This window comes from Calliopsis andreniformis, chromosome 5 (genome assembly GCF_051401765.1).
Source record: "Calliopsis andreniformis isolate RMS-2024a chromosome 5, iyCalAndr_principal, whole genome shotgun sequence".
NCBI classification, from domain to species: domain Eukaryota; kingdom Metazoa; phylum Arthropoda; class Insecta; order Hymenoptera; family Andrenidae; genus Calliopsis; species Calliopsis andreniformis.
The window spans coordinates 19,489,442-19,513,300 of NC_135066.1; the positions used below are offsets into that span (position 1 = coordinate 19,489,442).

At 32.7% G+C, this 23,859-nt stretch overlaps 1 protein-coding gene across 1 annotated transcript in view; it reads right to left on the reverse strand.

Moving 5' to 3' along the window:
• Positions 1-23,859, reverse strand: part of Myo10a (unconventional myosin 10A) — a 120,011-nt gene that overhangs the window by 89,529 nt on the left and 6,623 nt on the right. Inside the window, exons 3-10 of the mRNA XM_076378361.1 lie at positions 4,423-4,511; positions 4,273-4,336; positions 4,081-4,190; positions 3,193-3,477; positions 1,758-1,935; positions 1,389-1,667; positions 982-1,311; positions 60-347 (exon numbers count right to left, since the gene is read on the reverse strand). Of these exons, the coding sequence (XP_076234476.1) occupies positions 60-347; positions 982-1,311; positions 1,389-1,667; positions 1,758-1,935; positions 3,193-3,477; positions 4,081-4,190; positions 4,273-4,336; positions 4,423-4,511 (1,623 nt within the window). The remainder of the gene's footprint in view (positions 1-59; positions 348-981; positions 1,312-1,388; positions 1,668-1,757; positions 1,936-3,192; positions 3,478-4,080; positions 4,191-4,272; positions 4,337-4,422; positions 4,512-23,859) is intronic.

Below are 23,859 nucleotides of genomic sequence, written 5' to 3' on the forward strand. Positions count from 1 at the left end.
CGTGAACGTTCGAGAATATCAAGAATAGTATTATTTTTCCTGAAGAAAGCAGAACTTACGGATATTTTACTACTTATTAATAATTCAACCACGTCTGGTCTTAACGTATCCCTGTTCTTATCCAAGAAACCTTCAACGTTATACCAAACTTGGCCAGCGTAATGTTTGATGGCAAACTCGGCTGAATTCATTCTTGGCCTCGAGTACAGTTCACTCAGTGCATGATTGTAATGACACTTTTCAAGGAACGAGAGATCTGTCGCTTTGGGAAAATTGCTCTCGTCATCCAGTAGATGGAGGATACCAACGGGTTTCTTCGCGATAAGGTGTATTACTGGTAAATTGTCCTATAAGTAAAAAATAGGTTGGATACTAGTCGTTAATTAAATTTTCTCTCTTAAAACGTGATCAAGACTATTGGAAGTGAATACTGTCAAATTTTACGTTTGACTTATTTTCAGCGAATGCTATCACTTTTTTTAATTTCTTAATTCTAAACTCACAATCAGGTGCAAGTAGTCAACAATGAGTGACAATATATAAAGTAGTTAATTCAAAATACAAACACATTTATAATAGATTATAATAGAACTAAATAAGAATGGACTAACACAAGAATAGGAGATGTATGAAAGAACGAAAAGATAAGTTTGCCTAACAGCCGGTTAACGATCGTTAATAGTGCTAGTGTCTATTATGTCTAAAATTTGTTTGCAATAAGATTTCGATTAATAGACTTAATACTAGCAATAATTGAAAATTTATATATCAAAGATTATGGATAATCGTGACTCAGTTAATGGAGTTTCTACTATATTGGCACTAATTAAAGTGAATCAAATCAACTACCATATTAGTTACATTAATAAAAGTTTATATAGTATAAACTCGTAACAGATTGCCATCACAAAAACTAAAATCATCAAAGGAATGAGTTAGTTTGTTCGAAATTGAAAATTTAATAACTGAATTTGTACTTACAGTATAAGTGATAGTCGTCCAATCAATTTTCTCCTTCGCATATTCTTGTTGCTCTAACTTAAAAATATGTTTGTTGAAGTAGAATTGGAGATTCTCGTTTGCATAATTGATGCATAACTGTTCTAAGCTATTTTCTGTGAAATTCTCGAATCCGAATATATCCAGGATTGAGATAGCGGCCGTCTGTTTGGTTCCTTTGTACACGATGTGATTAACACGAGCGACTAGCCAGGAAAACAAAGAACTATACAAAGCCTTGGCAAAAGCATCTCTGGCATCCAGAGCCTGATCGATATTCAGTGCCGTGAAAACTCTCTCATTTCTTGCTTCCTGCAAATAAGATTGATTAGCTACCAATCCGAAAGGGTTTTCGTTTCATTTTTTTCGAGAAGGAAGTAGAGACATACAGTGGTTTTGGTCGTGAGGGCTCTAATGATTCCTTCGGAATTAACCTGAAGAAGATGAGCAGCCCAACGAATCTCGGCGTCGGAGCCGACCTCCACACCTTCTTGGCCATGTCTCATTTGTTTCCGATGAAAATATACGTTCCCAAGGTGTAGGACACTCGCAAGAATCTTGAATATCGTGTCCTGTTCTTCTGAGGTAAATCCTAACACTTGCATGGCGGATAAGAGAGCTTTGAAGTCCTGAGTATCGCTTTTGCCATCGATCTCGCAATTACCACCCTAAAAGTCATTACCACTATAGTTTAACACAACTGGTTTGGTTTAGTTATTACGAATAATAAAGCTCGCTTATTTGTGATTTCAAATAACCTGATTCAAGTAGAAGTATTTGTCTGGTGTAAGAAGTCCGTACTTGTCCCTAAGTTGTTGATCGAGTCCAGCAAGAAGTTCGTAGAATACATGATAGTTCCTTTCTTCAGATGCTTGAGTGACTATTCTACTTTTTTCTAAGAGGTATTGAGTAATTCTTCCTCCTACAATGACGCCACTGAAAATAATGATAAGAATAATTTCAGGATTGCTTAACAGCTTTCTGTCTGAAAAGGAATTAACTTCTAGAAATTTTGCATTAGTTACTTTAATGAAGGAACACTTTACTTATTAATTTTTTAGTCCCTGGCCATTGATGAAATCTTATCATTGATCAAAATCTTACTTTTGTGACTGGAACACTATGCTTAAATTAATAGTAAAAGATGATTATGTGTATCTAGTAATTAATTGATTACTACCTGTCTTTGCAAAATTTATCCCTTAAGGTGTGAACACATTATCATATCACGTGAAATCACATCACATATTAAAACAAATTTGTTTTGTATTATAGTAAAATAAATTTTAAACAAGAAAAACACGTGGACTCATAGTATGAATTTGCTATAATATGTAACGTGATGTTACATGATCTGATAGTAATGTGTTCGCACCCTTACTGATCATTAATTACATCAAAGATAAGTGCCAGATGCTATCCATATCATTCTATCACTTCAATCAGCCTCACTGTAATTCTGAAGTAAATTAAAGTGGGAATACGCGAAAATATTATAAATTATATAAAATTGAGCTAAAATAATATTTTATTGTATGTATTAGAGTTTTTGTCGTGATAGACATAATTCATAAAAAATTACTAATGTTGTCAAATGTCACTGTTGAAACGTAAAAAATAAATAACGAAAATCGTCAATTATAGGAAGGAGAGCGTTTTACTAATTCGAAAATTTCGAGCTGGTCGCTAACCGATAAATGACTCTAGACCTGGCTTTAGCAAATGTAAGTGATTCGACAATGTAGTAATATGTGTGTGATGTACAGTACACGGAGTGATGGCATAATCTATGAGGAAAATCCTTCTTTCATAAAAAGTAATGTTTATAAAGTAGAACCATGAATAGCCAGGGACTGTAACAGTTATTTTGGAGGACCAACATTACATAAATATCTACTATTTACTCAAAGTAATGTGCACTGATAAACTGTACTGCAGAAATATCAGGTAATAAACTTCAATACAAGTAACTAATCACATGTGTTCTTTTTATTTAGTATGTACACATGAAACTGTTATTTTAAGTAGACCTTTGATGTCGTAATCTCGAGTTTCTTTATATCAATATCAGTTTTTGTTCCTTACGAAAGACCATTTATTCACATAGCAAATTTATATTACATGTTTCAGAGGTAATGCGTGAGGCAAATAATTTCGTTATAGCTTGTAAGACTAGTCTACTTAAATACTTACTCTCTGAAATAGACTTCCAAATACTTTCCGAATCGACTGCTGTTATCGTTTCTGGGTGTCTTCGCATTTCCAAAACTTTCTAATAATGGCGTTGCCTCGAGTATTTGTTCTGTGACGAGGTTATTTGGTGCCCGATTAACAGCAGCTAAATATTGCATTACGAGTTTTGTAGATTCCGTTTTTCCTGAACCGGATTCGCCAGAAATAACGACTACCTGGTTTGCGCTGGCATTATTCGCTGCCGTTACTTGACTGTATGCTGACGAACCCACAGCGAATAAGTGTCTACAATACAATACATTTACAGCGAATAAGTATCCACAATTTAAATACATTTCAACTTTTCGCTAAAATATGTTTTTATATTTAACCTTAGCATACTTAAATTTACAAATACTTAAATCTTCAAATACTCAAATCTTCAAATTTAAAGTTCTCAAATATTTAAAATGCAAGTCTTCAATTTCCCAAGTTTTCAAATTTTAAACTCTCACATATTTAACATTTTTAATTTAAAAAATTTTTCAAAACTTCAAATTTTTAACTTGCAAACATTCAGAGACTTTTAAATTAAACAATTTTCAATTGTATAAAATATAAATTCTCATTTACTGCAACTCCAATCACTACTAAAACTCGAGTATAACTCTGATTTTTATGTGTAAATAGTTAAACTTTCAAATATTTCAGAGCCTTTAAACTTTCAAATATTCAAATTTGTCATTGTCAAATCTTGAAAGTCTTTATGTATCTCTTCCTACTTGAAAGTCTTTACGTATCACTTCCTGAAGATCTTTATTCGAGAATCAAGTGACTCTACCGTGGTATGGTAAGGGTTAGTGTATGAAAGAACTATTTCTTTTCATTTTGAAAGTTAAAAAAACTTACGGCGGTAATGTACCCAATATCCTCCCTTCATAAAGTTTCACTTGATCCAGGCCATAGATATCAAACATTTTATAGGGATTCACTGCTACTAAAATGCTGCCCGTGTACGTCTAGTTTGAAAAAAGATTTTAATTGCACCACTTTGTTTCTATAGTGACTAATAGTTAGTAAGAATTTACATAATGCACATACATATATTAATTCCTTGTCGTATCGAATCTTCAAATTCCATAGTAGAGAAGCTTCGTTAAGGTCGCTGTAAATTTAATTGTATTTCAAAATAACACAGTAATTCTTACTTTATAAATAATTGCAAAGTGCACTAATGGAGATTAGGCTTACGTTAATTGAATCATATCCTCAACTCCATTTTGCCCAAGATCTTGTCTTGGTTTGACTCCGCTAAGATTAGTGAGGGTGAACACTTGTGGCTGAAACATAAAGAGAACACAAACACTGTCATTTATCACTTTAAATTTTACTCTTTAGTAATTCGCTTGTACCTAATACACGTTTACAGTATTGTCTCGATACAAGGTGGTGATTTGGAACCAATCAGGAGCTTAGACTTAGTGGAACTTCTTTTTACAATCAAGTTTCGGAACTATGTAGTTCAATCACAATGGATCATCACAAGGATCATGTGATGTGTAAGAGTAATATCTGCCAAGGCAGCGTAAGTGTACCATCGAACTTCCATTCACAAATCATTATCATTTCAACTGTACCATCAAGTAACATCAGTCAAGTCAGCTTAACAATCTCAGATCAAATTTTTGTAATGTCTTACATATTTTCGGAAAATATTAATCCTGCAATGAAGTACCTTTTTACCAACTACTAAACTATTACGGTCTTTCAGGTTTAACATGATTTTTCCACAATTTAGAACAAAATTTAAGTTGTCACATGTTTTTCTATCATCAAACTATTTCTAACTTATAATTAAATTGTATGTTTTATGAATTTATAGGAAATTGAACTCAATTGAAAGGCAAAGTATCAATCGAATTACTGAAACATAACTTACACTGAAACATAACTTTCCATGTGTCAAATAAGCTAAGTTGTCAGAATTTGAAATGTACCGTGATTTTGTACCATTACATTATAAACATTTCTTGATGTAGAAAGGACAATACAATAATTCGGACCACTACCCCTACAATTTAAAGTGTATATACAGTGTGAGTCATCTAACGTTAGCACCTCAAATATCTTTGTTGCTTTTAAAGATATGTCAAATGTCTTAAGGGCAGAGTGAAATGGTTCAATGGAGCTCACATAATGCCGAAAAGTTTTTATTTTTTTGCTATTGTTTTTAGAGATATCATGGTCATCTCCATTTTTTTAAACGGAACCACCTTTTTTCAAGCATCTACAATGATAGTCCTTTTCATTAAGAATTCAGTAACCATAATTACTCAAGGTCATTCAAAGTCACGAACAGAAAAAACGTATAAGATTTAAAATATGAAAACGGAATACCTGTGTTTCGTAAATGTTCGAAATGATGACCGTTTACGTCGATGCATTACCGTAAACGGGCTCGGAAGGAATGTTGAACTGTGACAAGTATATCCGAGGAGATATTTGCACATTCTGTGATGATATGCTGATGTATCTTCAACTGTTGTTAAATTATTCATGTACACGGTCTCTTTTAGTAGACCCCACAAAATGAAATGCAATGGATTTAAATCAGGTGAACGTGCTGACCATGAAACAATTCCACCTCGTCCAATCCATCGGTTTGGAAACCTAGAATCCAATGTTTCTCTTGGTACTCGAGCATAATAAGCAGGGCAGCCGTCATGTTAGTACCAAATATCATGACAGTTTTGTAAAGAAACATCCTCCAACAAAATTAGCAGATCTTCTTGCAAATTTAAAAATATTCAATAACAGAATATGATCTTAATATGTTCACGAGTCTCACTCGCGATAAACATATTTTACTTTCATATTTTAAATCGTGTACGTTTTCTCTGTCCCTGACCCTGAATAACCTTGATTAATTATAGTCACTAAATTCCTAATGAAAGGGACTATCATTATAGATGTTTAAAAAGGGGCGGTCCCATTTTAGAAAGTGGAGGTGATCCTGACATCTCTACAAAAAAGATGACAAAAGACAAAAATTTGTTTGGCATTTTATGAGCTCCATTGAACCGTTCAACTTCGTCCTTAAGACATTTGACGTATCTTTAAAAACAATAAAGATATTTAAGGTGCAAACGTTAGGTGACTCACCCTGTATTATATTGAACTTAAAAACAGACAAACCAGCAGGAAATAAATTTTGCTATAAATTCTTTCGTTAGATTTTATAAGAATTTAGTTTTTTATCAAATTATTTTCCTTCTGTTCCTTCCCTCCTCTCTTTCTCGTATTTCTCTAGTGGCATTTAGTATTGGTTAATTTTTAGAGAGAAATTAAAACATGCACATTTTTTATTGTAATGCGGATTTTTGTAATGTATAATGTCAAAAATTCTATCTATAATTCTATTTTGTAATGCTAGGAATTCCACCCTACGTACGTAAGTTCCACGCCACAGATATCGAAGCAAATCTATAGATGTTACATCTATATAAATTTCACACTAAAATATTGGCGATATAAGTAGATAGCATAGTAAATATAGTGATTAACATAACAACGATATCATGAACATATGATTTTAACATATTAATCTTTTTATATATAAAAAATTTTAAATGTTTTAAACTACATTTACATGTACTTGTAGCTCATTCTAATTTCACACCTTTTTATGCATGTATTTTTGGGCTACTGTTAGGATATTTTCGTCTTGGACTTTTTCATGTACTTGGCGTAAACTTGTCATTTTTTTTAAGTTTTTTCATTAGGATAGCCAATATATCTTACATCCTTTGGCGCCATATTGATTAATCGATTGTGTTTGATTTTCTAAAGTCTAAAGCATTAAATGTTTATACTGACATTTAGCGTGTTGGAAGTTATTTGTTAAGGTTTATCTTGCAAATCACAGGTAAATAAATAATTTTGTTCTTTAATATGTACTTTCTTTAGTCTTTTTTGTGCAATAAAAAACCCTTGTCTTTCAATTATCTAAATTTTTTAAATTGGAAGTCTAAAATGTCTGTCGCGCAGTACCGATCAACGATTGTTGACCATTTTTAATCTGTATGTATATCTTATTGCAATCTCCTTCAGTAGGCGTATCATTTGACTTCATAGAAATTGTAGAAAAATCTCAGCTAGAAATGAGATATTAGAAGTTAAGACAAGCAAAACCAAGCAACGAACACAACAATCTGAAATTTCAACTTTAGCAGTTTATATAGACGAACTTTGTATGCATTGACCAAAAGAATATTAACTATTTTATTTGTGTTATACGTAAGAATAAAGTTTGAATACTATTATAACATTTAATGTCTTTTTATTAATGTTATTAATCGTTTGGACCTAAAAATCTATTAATTAAATAGCTAGTCGGTACTCGACGACAATTTTTTGTTTCCTACAAATCACAGCGAATGTTTTACTTCAGCGAATTATCACTTCTTATTAAAAAATTTCGCAAAAGTCTTTTCTCTCCACTCATTAAGTTCTATTTATAGAATATTAATAATATAGGATACTTTTTCAAAAATTAAATTCTACTAATTCTAGTTCAAGGTATAGCAAAAAAATTTTAAGCGGTTAAGGTATGGCTCTGCTCTTTTTATACAGAATATTGAAATAGATGCGATAATGTATATGGATACATATATACATGCCTCATTAATTTTTTTCCTGTTATAGCACCTAGAATTACATTGGAACCCTAGTTAACAAAAAGGGGTTGACATAGGATAATACGTTTTCATTTCAAAAACTTTCTATGAAGCTCATTGTTATCGTACTCTACTAGTATCTAATATAGACCTAAATATGTATCTCACAGCATTACATTTTCTTCCAACATATGTACCTATATATATATATATATGTACATTCAGAAGTAAGTACAATAAGTATTGCAAGGAGATTTAAAACCCTACTACTTTCCCAAACATCTGCTGGTTAAGGTTACTACTGCTGGACAAAGTAATGCTGAATGAAGTGAAGAAGTAGAACTACCAAATATTTTTTAGTCAAGAAAGCTACCAACTGTAGCATAAGTAATGATTTTTCTAAGTTAATTTCTTAGCATCCTTTTGTTTACCTCTTTAAGATATTATGAGAGAATTTCGCGCCTTTCTGTGATATTGGATTGATTATTGTTAATCAAGGGTTGATTATTGTTAATCAAGCTGATTTTGGTCTAAAGGAGAAAGCAACTTATTTAATAACATAAAAAATTGTTTAATTTAATTCACGGAGTTCTGTAATATATTCTTAAACGAGAAAAGGTTATAATGTTGATAGTCAGTAACAGAACAGGAATTGAAGTGTTGCAAAGTACGCAGTTGTCAATAAGCATTGGTTTGTGTTAAAGTAATATATATGCTAAAACACTGAAAGTATACAACTAGTTTACAATGGAAAAGTGATAATAATCATTGCTATGAAAGTAATACATAATGTGTTTAATATTATTCTCCTTAAGCTTACATACAAGTAGGAAGGGAACGACTCGTATTCTTTCAGTGGGACCCGCACAGAATAATTAATATTATCAGTATCGAAAATTATTGACGATATTACTGATCGTTTACAATCGATGTTAAAGAAATGTAGATTAAATATTGATGAAATTTTAATTTTTAAGATTCAAGCATCGAGAACTGGTAATCTGACGCACCAGGTACCCCTCGTACAATGTATGGTTACGCATACGCCTTAGAGGACGGACATTTGGACATCCGTATGTACTATAGACAAGAAAATCTTGAAAAGTGATGATAAAAGGTACACTTTTCAGAATTGCATCATGAGACCTCAGCAACAGATACACCAATTTTAATGAAACTAGTACCTACATTACGTAACAATAATTGAATTTTAGATCTGAGCTACGAAGCCAATGACATACACGATTAAATTTCAAACGATGTACACGGTAATGCTGGCTACGCTCCGCATATGTATACTTGGCGTCGCGGCATTACCGTGTCGCTTGATTAGATCTTCTTTGTAAAAGAATTCACCGGAGTGGTCCAGAGCACCAATTCATATAGAATCAAAATTACCTAATGTATTAGTGTTGACGAGATACAGATTTATATTAGAATTATTTATAAGTACATTTTCGTGACATTGTTACGTTATCGAAATCAATATTTTCGAAATATTGATGAAAAGTGAGAAAAACATATCTGGCTTTGCTTTGTAAAACATACTCTTTTCTTTGCTTTTTGGATGGAGCATATAAAGAAATACTACTCAAAGGAAGTGGACAATTAATATACTCATTAATCAATCTGAATAAAAGACAAAGGTCTGTTTCTTTTCTACATTGACATAGAGAAGTCGTGTTAAGTGCACTCATTGTGAGAAATAGGTATGTATTTGAGGTCACTGTCAAACGTTGGACGTTTCAATTTGTATGCAGTGAACTTCAGAAACTTGTTTTATCTATTCTGTATTCTTGATTCATATTTTGCATATGTTGGAGATAAAATAGTTGATGTATATTGTAGAGTGAATGTGATTGTAATTGGTGCAAAAGGACACAATGTTCACTGATAACGAGTATTACGCGTACATTCTTCAATGAAAGTAGAAATTTAATGTGGAAATAAATGAAGACTTATTACCAATACTAACTTCTGGTATAACAATACATAACAAGTTTTCAAAAAAAGGGCGATTCAGCTAAGATTTCTTAATGTAACATTATAAGATATTTAATTTTTAATCATTAATCAGCGACACAAACACTAATAATTGAACGTATCAAGATCGATCTGAATTAAGATAGTCAAAATTTTATGGTAACTTGTGAACTCATCTGTATACAAAAAAAATTGATACGCTTGAAAATTACAAAAGATCATTTATAAAGATATTGTAAACCAATAGTTCAAAGAAAGGACCTTGAGAAATTTCGAAAGATACTATAATAATCAGTGATGATCGGGTGTTACGAATTCATATTATTTGTTGACTGTCTGGTAAGTAACTTTTAAATTGTGTTAATACCCTCACCTCATCAAAGAGCTAAATAGCTTATTTTTCAAGGCACATTTCCGATTTAGTATGTTCTATATTTCGATTTCATTCTTGTAGGGTATTTAGTTCTGTACTCCAATAGATAATTGACAGATCGCTTATCTTAATATTGTTTACAAAAACGTTATTCGAGTATATTATATTATTAAAGTATAATTGATCTACAATATTTCTCACTCAGGTTTCGAATAGTATTACCTATAACTTCTAAATTGTAACAGAGTGGTACAAATAGTAAGGTACAACAGTTAATAGGTGTTGTGCATTTAAACAGACATATTCAAGAAGATTCTTTTATATTCTTCGAAATCAAAGTTTATGATATGATATGTTATGAAATATGACCTACTCACACCTACTCACCTACTCACGGAACTGCAGATATTTATGAAAATTAATTAAACTACTAAAATAGTTTAGTTTTGCCATTATGCGAATGGACATTGTTCTTTTTATCTTGTTCTATTTGCTGAATATATATGTATATTCATATCATTAATTTTTTTTATCCATGCTCAACTACATACTAACTGTTTTGAATGTATTGTTAAGAGGTATGCTGGTTCAATTAAGACACTCGATTTTAAACATAAGTTTATTGTGAAAAACATTTAAACATCTATAATAACAAGCACTTAAGAAATTACTGCAAGAGAAAAACAAAAACAGTAAGAGAAAGTTCTTTTCTTTTCGCTTGTGCCTTTTTTTGTGAATTTTAGTAAAAGGGAGAGTAGAGGACCAATGTCGAAATAGTTTATATTCCGCTAATCCTTCAGTACGTAGAGCAGTAGGAGAACGCAAATTAACGTGTACATGATCTAGGCCTTACTCTGGGACTCTAAGAGTCATCAGGGTCTTCACGTTCGCCTACTCAGGGTGTTTACGACACGCCAATTGCTATTGAGTGCTAGGTAAAAAGGGTTCCGTGTCCTGCTCCAAATTGTCCCGAAATTCTTAAACTCAAAAATAGCAAAAAAGTCATGTCCGCATCATAAACCTTATTAGTCCCTCATTATAAGAGAGTCCTCGTAAGTGGAATTTACTGAGAAAGTCAGTGAAGCTTAGACTAGTGAAGGCTATCTTTAAATTCTTCAACACTGACTTCGTTGTTTTGCAACACCACTAGACGTCTTCCCGGCGCGTACAAGCACGTCATCTCATCTTTGCAGTTGATGACATTTTTCTCTGAACGTGATCTTGACTTTTGAACATAATCATCGTAGCTCGTATATGATGGGGATTTTCGATATTTTGCTACATTCCAAAACATTTATCGATGTCACTAGGATGTCTAAGGATTGTCTAAGTAATGTAGAGATGCTGTGATGCGTAATGATTATGATCCTAGATGAATTAGTGATTACTAATTGATGATTAGATTACTGGTTAGAAAATTCAACCTTGTAGAAATTTCTATTATTTGTACAGTTTTACCTTAATACAAATTTATGACTTGGAACTAATTAGAACAATACAAGCTCGGTTAACCTAATTTTATCCATATGTATATGTTTTATATTCTCTGTTACTCAAATTGTTAGTAATTCCATATCGTAACGATTAGTATACAGTAGGCTTGTATGTATGAGTAATGTTGTATGATTAAAACAGGAACTACATACGTATTATGTATATGATTTAATGACAGTCTCATTAAGTTTGGGGTAGTAAAGATCAAAAGGATGCTTTAGTTTTAAATTTGTCTCTAAGCTGGTTGATCAAGGTAATTTAGCACACTTAAAACAAGTCGCCCTTCTTTTTGAAACAATTTTATGTAATTCAACGTGCATAATTCATTATTTCGGCAGTGATTCTCGTTTTCAAATCTAGTTGGTAAAGATTGTCTCTGAGCAAGATCTTTGAACTTCCACGAATTATGTATTAAGACAATACTATCCTTCTGAGTAGGTCATTAAATTCGATAAAATGAAGAAAATTGATCAATATTTGCCCTTAAAAGGCTTTGAGTTCTTTCTCCTTTACTACGAGTAATGCCGATTTGAAAGCAATATTTATTGAAAATAAGCTAAAAGCAATAGTTCCGATTATGTTTTAGTAAAATAGGAGAAGTATTGGTTTCAGAACCTTTTTTCTAATTATTAGTTCTTCTTCTTTTCTCTGCAATCGCATTTTCTAAGTTTAGTTGCCAGTACACTCTTGGTCTAATATGAACTTACCGAGACACTAATTTTTTATGATTGTAGTTCCAACTAAACGTATGTGTGCCCCAGCGAGCTTGTATCGAGAAGATTTTGATGTGTTACGGAACTGATGTTTTTTAATTTTATTTATTATTTGTCGTATGAAATTTTCAATTTGTAAACAATTTTCAAACAAGGTTACAACCTATAATTTTCGTTAATAATTTCATTACTATACAGACTGTTGCAACTTGACTTAGTATTTAAAAGAATATTAACTGCAACATAAATGTAACTATAATTGTAAATTTATGTGAACGAAACTTAAAATAATATAGTTTAAAAAGATCGAATAGCTAATTGAACATATAAGGACAAAACTGTGTTAAATTTTTTCATTTAAAGTCATAAACATAACATTCCGTTGTAGACAGTAGGCATTGGAATAATTGGTACTACATATGCATAAGTAAACACCAAAATGTGAATACGACAATACTTGTTGAGTAAACATCTTACAGCAGAGAATATGTAACTTAATACAATTACGTGAAAAACATACTATATTTACGTTCATGTGTATCGTTATCTATAAAGAAACGTCGTTGAACTAGACTCCACTGCCAATGTACGACAATACCTCGAGAAATCAAACAGAAGCCACTAACACATCCAGAAAAATAATCAATTTCAACCTGAGCTCTTTGACAACGACTCATATTCGTCACAAACAGTAAATCAAACAGAAGCCACTAACACATCCAAAAAAATAATCAATGTCAACCTGAACTCTTCGACAACGAATCGTATTCGTCACACGCGATCATTGCACACGGCTGCCATATTTACACTGTTATGCATAGAAACACATTCATTGGTTCTTCAATAAGCATTTTGCGTTTGTAGAACGCTGCAAATGGCAGCAATCTCACCGCAAACGCATGCAATAAATACAAAATGGTTTTAACAATTCACTTTTTGGTGGAAGAAGATGCTATATCAATGGAAAATATCGCGCATTAAAAGTAAAAGTGTGTGTTAATTCCAAATGTAATGATCGCGTATTGAAGACCCTCGAATAATGATCTCATATAGCAAGTTCCATCTTCAGATACGTAATAGAATACAAGACCTAATTACTGACATCTGTCGAATTATATACTGTCACTCTAAATCTTTTTATTTAAAATAAGCAATAAATTTTGCACATTCAAATACAAAAAATTTAGCATGCGATTACAATTGCAATTTATGTGACACAGAAAGTAGTACTTAATTTTCTCGTTTCATTAATTTCTATAGAACTATCCAAAATTTTAAGTTAATTTTAAGAATGAAAACTATAACTTCTGTGCTAGCAAAATAATGTAAGAAATTAGAGAAAAAATGATAATCGTAATCTTTAACCCTGGAATGGCTCATTGGAGTTTTTCATGTTCCTAGCAAAATACTGATTTCTGTTAGTGTACTGCAGCATATTTGCAAATAAAAATGTACTTTTTATAACATTTGAATTTGATAACCTTAAACTATAAACTTGAAAATCTTTCAGAGAATTTTCACATACTTTTTTACGTTTTCAAAATGTGTAAAAATCACGTTAAACTTGAAAGACCCAGTCTGCCGTGTAGCAATCTGAAAAACAATGTGTCATTATAGGGTTAAGTTATTGCGATTTTTACAGAAACTAACCTGTGATCAATTCTATTTTAGACAGCTCTTTACATGAACCATTTGAATACGTCGTCGCCGACCAATAACTTTTAAATAACAAAACGCGTGTCAATACGTCTCCGGTCAATAACGTATTAAAATATTATTTTTTAGCTCATACGAGCATCATATATAATGTTAAGATGTTAACGATCGTGATTTAATGATTGATTCAGCTTCTTATTTAACATTTGGATGATAATGATAAGTCACGCAGTGATTTGCGAAAAAAATGGTAGCAAACAGGATGGAAGTATCTGATCAGGTGCTAGTAATCGTGATCTCGGTAATTTAGTTAACCACGTTTTCAGGGTTACAAAAAAATACCAAAATATTTCCGTTAAATTAATGAATTTATAGATAATAATAGTGTCACCTAAATTCTTTTTCAAATAAACACATTGATAGTAGTGCATGTTTAGTATTTATTATTTTCATTCAAGCAAAAAGTAGTTCATATTTCGACCTCTTTTCTTAAACGAGGCGAGTACAAGAAACACGAGGGACATGTTCGCAATACAGTCTTTCGTGTCCTTGGTGCTTGAAAGTGCAGCGAGGTATTGCAAGCAGCCGGCATGTTGTTCCTTTTCGATATGCACTTTCACGCCAGGATTGATACATCGTTCTGTGGCCGGCAGAATAATTTTCCGAAGTGCCTCAGACCACCTTGGCGGAAATATTTTGCCAAGAACGTGCGGCATTCGGTGTTTGATTCAACTTTCTATCCGGCGCGGCGCCTAACGCATTTGGCTGTTCCTCATTACGCGGCCACGTTGGAAATCTTATCCTTGTATACCTTTTGTTTTTACAACTTCCGACGCGTTGACGTATGAATGTTAGAGCCCTCGGTTGTAATTAATCTCTGTGACACCCTACGGAATTACTCGTCCTAATTGGGATTTATGAGGATACTTATTCTTTATGAAAATGTATTAATTATACCCATATAAAATGTATGGGTATATATCCCTTAGCTAATTTATAAACATTACATTGTGGTAATGTTAACTGAAAAAATATGTCATTATTGGGTTAGAAAAAAATATCCAGATCCATTGCGAAAAACGATTTAAACGCTATAAATAACTAATAAGTATAAATAAATGTATTATTATGTAACATGACCATTCTCTGTTACGACATGTCTTAAATCTTTGGTATGTTGAGTACTCCTTTTTTATTAATTAAAGATGTTACGTTCTCCTTCCTTCTTTAGTGTGTTTTAAGTTCTTTATCGGTAATAAGTATAATCCTTATTTTCGCGTCAATTCATTCCACAAATTTTCTATTGGATTACAACTCGGAGACAGTAAGAATTATTGAACGATTCGTGCTCCATGCTTCGGCTCGTTACTTTGAAAAGATTTTAAATTGTTATGAATGCCCATTTTGTATCAAATTGTCTTTTAAAAGACGTTAAAACTTGTTTTTATTCATAATACTGTCAGTTAGAGATACTGTCGGGTGTCAATCATACCTTCGTTAATTCATAACTCACAAGAAAGTCATTGATTTTCGAAAGAAGAGACTTCAGACGTGGCGGTCAGTCGATTCATTAGTTTGGTGGGCACCCAACACAGCCTGTGTAGGCCGTGCGACGTTGTCACGTTGTATAGTGGACCTGATATCTCACTCTATCTTTGAGGACAAGTGTATCTCTCTCTTACTGTCCCGATAAAATAGATTTCTTTACATACTTCGCATCATATGTATCAATAACTCGAAATTATTTCCTTTTTATATTGAAAAGAAGCGGCTCCTAGATTTTTTATTGTTTTTAAACGAAAATTAGTTTTTTTTAGAGTAATACTGCTAAAATTGGTATAATAATAAATTGTTAAAGATAGCGGGGTATTTCCATCCAGGTAAGCGAACCGGGTGAATCGTGTTATTATGACCAGGTGTTAATATTACTACTGCTGTATTATTTGTCTTGGAAGGGGGCCAATAATACTTTTATTACTATGACTTTGTGTAAAGGCCAGCATTATTTACAAAAACAGTTATGAAAATAATAATAAAGCTATAAAAACTTTCAAATAGAGCAGCCTATAATTTGAAGCATATCTGGGTGGGTGAATAATGTCCTTATTATCAGTAACCCTTATCATGGCGTAAACTACCCCTAATTGTTTAAATGCACATTTAAGACTTGAAACCTGCAAGAAGATTCTTAAAATCTTTAAGAAGCCTTGGATTTTATACTAATAAATTATTGCATGATAACAAATTACTGGTTCTATTACCTCCGACCCTTATTGAGGGGTACACCACCCCTGATTGGTGAACTACATTTATCTTGTTAAGAGCCGATCAAATTCAAGTAAAAATTTTTTCTTGAAAATTGAATTTCACATAAGTACTTCATTAACACATTGTTTTCGAGGCGAGAATAAATCCGTTATTTTAGACTGGTGGTGGCTTGCGGAACACGTAAAAATCGGTTTTTCATTATCTGCTGGTGGAAGTCGGGTCCCGTATTTATACAGGTTTTTCAACGACGGATTATGTTACCATCGTCTTTGTGACAGTTCCAAAACACACATACTTGTTATATTGACATACTACTTTTGTTATTGTTATAACGATTTCTAAAAACGTTTAATTTCTTACGCGGCGGCTAAAATATCGCCCGCGCCAAGCTCAAGACCGTGCGCGAAATGTCCCGCAAACATTATGTTAATAAAAATAATATTGTTTTTAAAAAATGATTCTGGACAAATCTTAGAAATGGAAGGCATGAACAAAGTAGAATGTGTCGTGCAATCTGTATCTCCAACGTCACATAGTTATACAATACAACCAAACGGTAACTGCTGATGTAAGATTGTTGTCGCCCCTCTTTATGGTCTTACAGGAAGTAAGCGGGCAATTTGAACCAACAGTTCAGAAAACATTATTTAAGCCGATGAACGTGTACATGACTATATCAAAATCTGGGAAACCTACTTTAGGTAATGAAGTATTTTGAAATTATCTTAATTAAGGTATCTTTTATTGATAATTAATATATACATAATTAATGTTGGAAGTGAGAAGAGGCATTTTTTCCTAAAACTGGAATCACAAATGTGTTGTTACTAGACTCTTGGAGTGGACACTGTGAACAAAATGTACATGATGCAAAACCAGTCGACAAAGAAATTACAATTAAGATAATTCCAAAGGGCACCACTGGACGAATCCAGCCTTTAGATGTTGACGGATTTAGGGTGTGAAAAAATTATGTTAGTTGTTTTCACCGAGATATAAAATGTTTTCACAATCAATTGTTTTCACCGAGATATAAAAATATACTTCAGTACGCTTGGTATGAAAGTGGATACATAGAAAATAAATTAGGAGATCTTGAGAATCCTGTAGATTTTGCTTTCGAACAGCATACACAAATGAAGTGTGCACTATGTGATAATACACCTATAGTTCGATGCTCATGCGACAAATTAAATTTATATCAAGTCTGATAATAATTTGTTAACTAACTTAAGCTATTTTTCGTATTTCATCTTATCAACTTCAAGTGGTAGTTTTACCTTATAAATATAACAACGAACCAGTATAATAAAATTAGGTATCTCTTATTTTTTGGTCCTTTATAACATACCTGAAAACCAAAACAATCGGAGGCGGACATCAATAAACCTTTTCTTGTAAGTGATACCTGTATATCAGTTCTACGTATTATAATATTCCACCTAATAGATACATCAGGTTAATTTTAAAATCTTCAAAGCTTTTTCATCTACAAAGTGAATAAACAAGATGGTCCAATTTTCATGCAACGATTTTTAATTAGAAAACTAAAAAAAGTTAATTCAAATGATTTTTAATTGAAGAGGAAAAGTAAGGGAACTCCTATGATAAAGTGACAAGTTTAGAGAATAAGATCTTTGTATCTGCAATAACTAAAATATGACATTAACTGAAGTATTCTCCTATTTCTATTTAACTGTTTTACTCCATTTTATTAGATATCTATGTACTTTTTACTTGCATTAATGTGCAAAGTCGATGTAGACCAATAACTTTTTATAGTTATTATTTACCGAGATATACTGACTCTTCTTTCGAAAATCAAACTAGAGTACAGTTGGGCAGTAACTGATTGTTCTGCAATTACTTTTGCGATTGAATATTAAGAATAATTATGATGATTACATATAATCATTAGTAGTAGACATAATTACTTAATTGTTTAGTAACTCTGATCAAATGTATAAGTATTGTAAAAACACACTGATATCGCACAGTACTAAGCGATCACGTCCAACTTTTGGGTAGCTGCATTTTTATCTAGAGTGACCTGACCGATGGAACTGGAAATCAGGATACAGTACATGACGACTATAAAAGAAGTAAATCTTTCTTTTCAAAAGTACGCGTACTTAATATTTGTGATATACAAGCATAAATTTTTCTGTACAATATGCAAATAAAAATGCAAATAAAAAATCATATTTTTTAAATAAACATCAATTAAAAGGATTTTTTAAATAAAAATTTCAAGTTATGATGTTACGTTACATGCTTTATGATTTCGTAATTGCAAATAGAAAATCAAGTTCTTATTGAGAAATAATTACAATAATGATTTAGTTTTTATTACACTTATATTTCTGACTATATACTGTTTACCGTTTGCAATAACTTTTTATTTTTCACATTACAGTCATACTAAAATTATACAGAATTATTGCATACCTAGTTTTGAAATTTAGATGATTCTGTTCTTTAATCTAATTATCACTAATTATTTATTAACGAACAAAGTCAGTTATACTTATAAACTTATAAATATTTGAAATTCGGGTACACAATAGTCCCGAAAATGCATCTTTGGAACACTGGGATGTCGAACCCAAAATAGGGACAAATCCTAAAGAATCGATCCATTGATCACCCTATCTTTTTCTCGACAGCGCAGCACAGCGCCAAGCTGAGAAACAACGAAAGTGAGTGAAAAGAGAACGAACCGCGGTCGAAAAAAAGGACAGCGTGTGAAAAAAACGAGAAAATGAAAATGAATAAGATGCACATAGATTCATCCGTTTAAAATAAAAAATTAAATGAAATTATAAATTTTTATAAATTCTTTATTATTGTATTATCTTCCGTTTAAGTTAATTTTCAATATATGTATATATTAAGAGTTAAACTCTTGTACCGGATAACTTTTTTTATAGGTTGCACTTCAAAACTGCAGTCTTAACCAGTTACATTCATTAAATAAATTTATAGAATAAAATCTTCAGTGAATGGACTACGTTTTATTACTGTACTTTTTATGATTAAAAATTTAAGTCTTTCCTTTAATGCTGGTTTAAAATCCTGTAATTTCAATAAGAAAGATAATGCAGGTTACTGTAAAACGTGTAAGAAGGTTCCAGAAGAATGAAAGATACGGAATATAAATTTTTGATATAGCGAAAGATAACACTATTATGAGTAATTAAATACGTATAAGATTAATTATATTATCCATAGTATGGTGGTGTTTATTATCATAAAAAATTGCATAAAGTAAAATATAACTGCATCATTATTCCAGGATTGAGTTTAAAGTAGATTACGTGCGCAGTGTGTTTTTTCTGTGTGAATGTTATATTATAATGAATTTTGAATAAAGATATTATCCATTATAATATTTACATCTTTTTTTAATAAAAAGTTTATTTCATAAATTTATTTTTATTAAAAATTCTAATTTATAAGCAATGTATCCACAATAAAACAGTTATGTGATATTCATGGAGTTAATTGAATTACTTTTAATTTTATTAAAAGAAAAAGTCGGTGCTATGTGGACGTTCGTAAAAAGTACAGAGAATGTTCCTTTCGAACATTCGAAAAATATCTCGAGAATGTAAATTGAACGTTTCTACGACATTTAGAGAACCTAATGAGAACGCATAGAGGACCTCTGAACCTTTTCGGAATGTCCATTGAATGTGCAAATATCTATCTTGAACATTCTCTAAACGGACATAAGATATCTACATGTTGTCTGGGATCATATACTTCAACCAAATATAATACTCGACAGTCACCTGCCAAATTAATTTTAGAACGACTAATTCAATTGAGAGCTAATGATTCTCTAACTGACTCGTGCAAAGAAATATAAATTATGGCAAACGAATGCAAACTCGGTCTACAAGATAATTCCAGGCTAAAAACGCAACAATATAGACAATAATGTATAAATGAATCGATTAAAAAAGCAACGTCTTCGCTTTAACGTTCTTTCAGTTCGACTCGAATGTGTAAACTTTGTTACGAGCCGAGGGCTAGATGGTCTGACCGAGGGTCAGGGTTTTTGGAATATTGTTATTTTTTCGTGGACGAACCAACGGGTAACTTTGCACTCGTTGGGAGCCACCTCACGGATGTGGACGAACCAGTGCACAAAGGCCAACATCGGTAGCCACCTTAAGTTTTAGGTAGATTTTCGTGGACGAACCGACACTCAACTTGGCGAGTATCGGGAGCCGCTAGGATGGAATAAAGACTGTGGACGAACTAGCGACTAACTTTGCACTCGCCAGGAGCCACGGGACGTGGACAAACCAATGCGCAATGGCCAACACCGGGAGCCACTTGTAGGTTAGGAAAAGGACCTTCGCAAGGATTGCAAAGATGTTAATATAGCCTCGTAACTTTTAAATTTACAATATATATCTCGAGCGGTAAAGATATATTATTTGTGGGATCGTTTACGCGTTCGCTTCTTATTGGATTTAGGAAAGGTTTTGATTGAACTAAATCCAATTTAACAAACCTTATAAAACTGTATATAATTACACGTTTGAGTTGACTCAAAGGAATACAAGTGTTTATGATTTTACGTGTCGCGGAACTAAGTCCTCTCTCTCTCGATTACGCACAGAGGTATGCGGGGGACGCGTCGTTAAGACTACGTTACAGTGAGGTTTTACGTACTGTACTCAAAGATTTTTGCTTGAAGGAGAACTAATGCTCGATCTTGCTTTCCAGTCTAAGCCACGTACTAACTTCAAAACTGGATTACGAGTGAGCCCGCTAGACCGAGTTTCTTAGCCTTTTTATAGTCAAAAATCCATGGGAAAAATGGTGGGGACTCGGTTGCATCGCAGAGTTTCCGAAAAAATTGAAAGATATTAATTTCGAAGAAAATCTATTAATTGGGTGCAACAGAAAGGCCTATCGGCCCTTACATGGTGACTTCCAGGCAAAGTCAAAGGTCAACGGAAGGAGCTTTGAATCGAGCCCTTTCATAGTTACTTTACGTAACTCGCCTGGACTCGTAGCAACTTTATGAATGACCAATAGTTCAACTCGAATGCGAGAACTCGTTCGAAGATTAGTTCAATTTTAATGTGCGAACCTTTAATTGCTAATTATTACTCGAATGGTCGTGTATATTATAAACAACGGTCTGAATATTAGTGTATATTATAAACAACGGTGCAAAATGATTCAATGAACTGATCTTTCAAATTTAGCAATCTTCTCCTGTAACCCGTAGGGGATACTTGTCGCTGAATAGGGGAGAGAGTTTAGGCGTTTCTAAAATTTTACTGATGGATTTCTCTCCGAGGAAATAAGGAACTCAATTACTAGAGGAGAAAACTTCATCTTTAGGAAAATATAAATAGGTAAATGACGTCTAGATGTACTGAAGTATATTATCCTTAATAAATATTTTCCTTTGAACAAGAAAGCTTTCGAAAAAAATCGCATCTGTTTAGTGTAAATAAATGGTAAATTTAATTTGAACGTTTGAAAACGTTAAAAGAACATCTGTTTCTTCCTTCTTTTTCCATTCTGTTTTAAGCTATCTTATTATTATCTATCACATTCAACGAAACAGCATGTATAGTCAATCCCATGGAAAAATCACTTTTTATGAAAGCAGTTAATCTCTAAATTATATAGTTCTATAGGATGTTTCACTCTTTTTCAAACAAAATTCAATAGTTTGTGCTACAGGTAAACATATGAAACGTAAACAACACGATAATCTAGTGCAATTCGATGGATGGCCAGTACAACTTGCACGTCACATAAAAAATTGACTTAATGAAGACTATTTTCAACAATGGTTGAATTTCGCCTCATGTTTCAACACACGCTACTACATGCCTTAACCTTGAGTTCCGCACTCGTTCAAAAATGTCAGGCATTCCTCGAATTGTAAAAAGTGTTCTACATGTAACCGACTTACTTCATGTTCACTTTCGTTGGCTACGCCATACGTGAAGTGCATATTGGTCATTTTAACAGAAGTGCACATGATTATTTTGTTACTTCTGGAGCCCTACTAAATTTGTGAGATTGAGGTATTGATTGCGAGTTTCGATTATTGACAAATCCTATTAGTGAATAGATAAGTACACGGTGTAATAAAATTTTGTGTCACAGCTTCTCAAGGTGATTCTATACCTTTGGACTCATAGAAGTCTCTAAAATAAAGTTGTCGTAAAACTGATTTTCATCCTGAAATTCAAGGCCAAATTTTAGTCAACCTATCGATATGTGACGCCCTCACCGATTTCGATGAACTTGAAATACGTTATAAAGGACAACATTCTGAACAACTTTTTCGTATACTAGATGTACTAGACAATCGGCTTTAATTTCTGAGATATTCGTGAAAGAAATTCGTGAAGCGACCACAATCGAAGGTTGTGGGGGTTCAACTTGGAAAATACTGTCTACGCTCGGTGGTCTGCCATGGGAAAGGGGCATGTTATGTATTTTAGTGCGCGAAGCGCACGACGAAGAAACGAGTGACGAGGTATAACTTTCAATATATTTAAACTACCTCAGGTAGAAATTCATTCGTAGCATACCCTAATCTGCACATTTATCACTAACCCAGACCTAATTCAGATCTAGCTCTTTAATCACTGTAATATGTAATTGTCTTTCTAAGGTACGTTTTTGGCGAATACACAACTTATATTTAACTTTATCGGCTGCTGTAGTGCGTCACACCGCGCTGTGTTTTCGGAAAGAATAGCCAAGCGTTCGAGCTGCGCTACGCATAGGTGGTCTCACACGTATACGCGAAGACGAAATTCAGTGAGTAGTAGCGGCGGTTTTTTACGAATATCTTGGAAACTAAATCCGACGGCCTAGTATACATATGTATAGGAAAAAGTTGTTCAGAATGTTGTCTTTTATTACATATTTGAAAGTCATCAAAATCAGTGAGGGCGTCACACATCGACAAATTCACCTTTTGTTATATTTGCATTGTATTCTAGTCACTACGAGAGACCAAACTTATCAAAGGAACCATGAGTTGCAACTCAAACGTTTTCTTATAAAACGATATTAAACTTTCAGTATTCTTTTCTGCATCTTAGGTGCTTTCTTCTTTGCCACAATATAGAATCATCGAGATTTATGCTTCTAAGTAATCAAGCTTGATCACCAGCTTCGATGTGTGGTCGCCATTGTTCTGTAAACAGATCCTTAATTTCCGTTCTGAATTTCTGTAAATGTTTTCGGGAATATTTAGCGTAGACTTCAGACGTCGAAAAGCATCTTCAATTCAAAATTTTATTTACAGTCTTGAACAAAAAGATAGCACATGTGTGTTATCTTTACTTGCTCGGAAACTACGTAGAATTTCTCAAATATAATAAATAGTACATAAAGGTCATGACGCAAGAGGAAGGAACAAGTTAGAAAATAAGATCCCTTTTACTCATATTCGCAGTTCACAAAAAAATACGTAAATATCGAGAGCGAAATGATAGCACATTTACAAAATCCACAGATAAATATATTC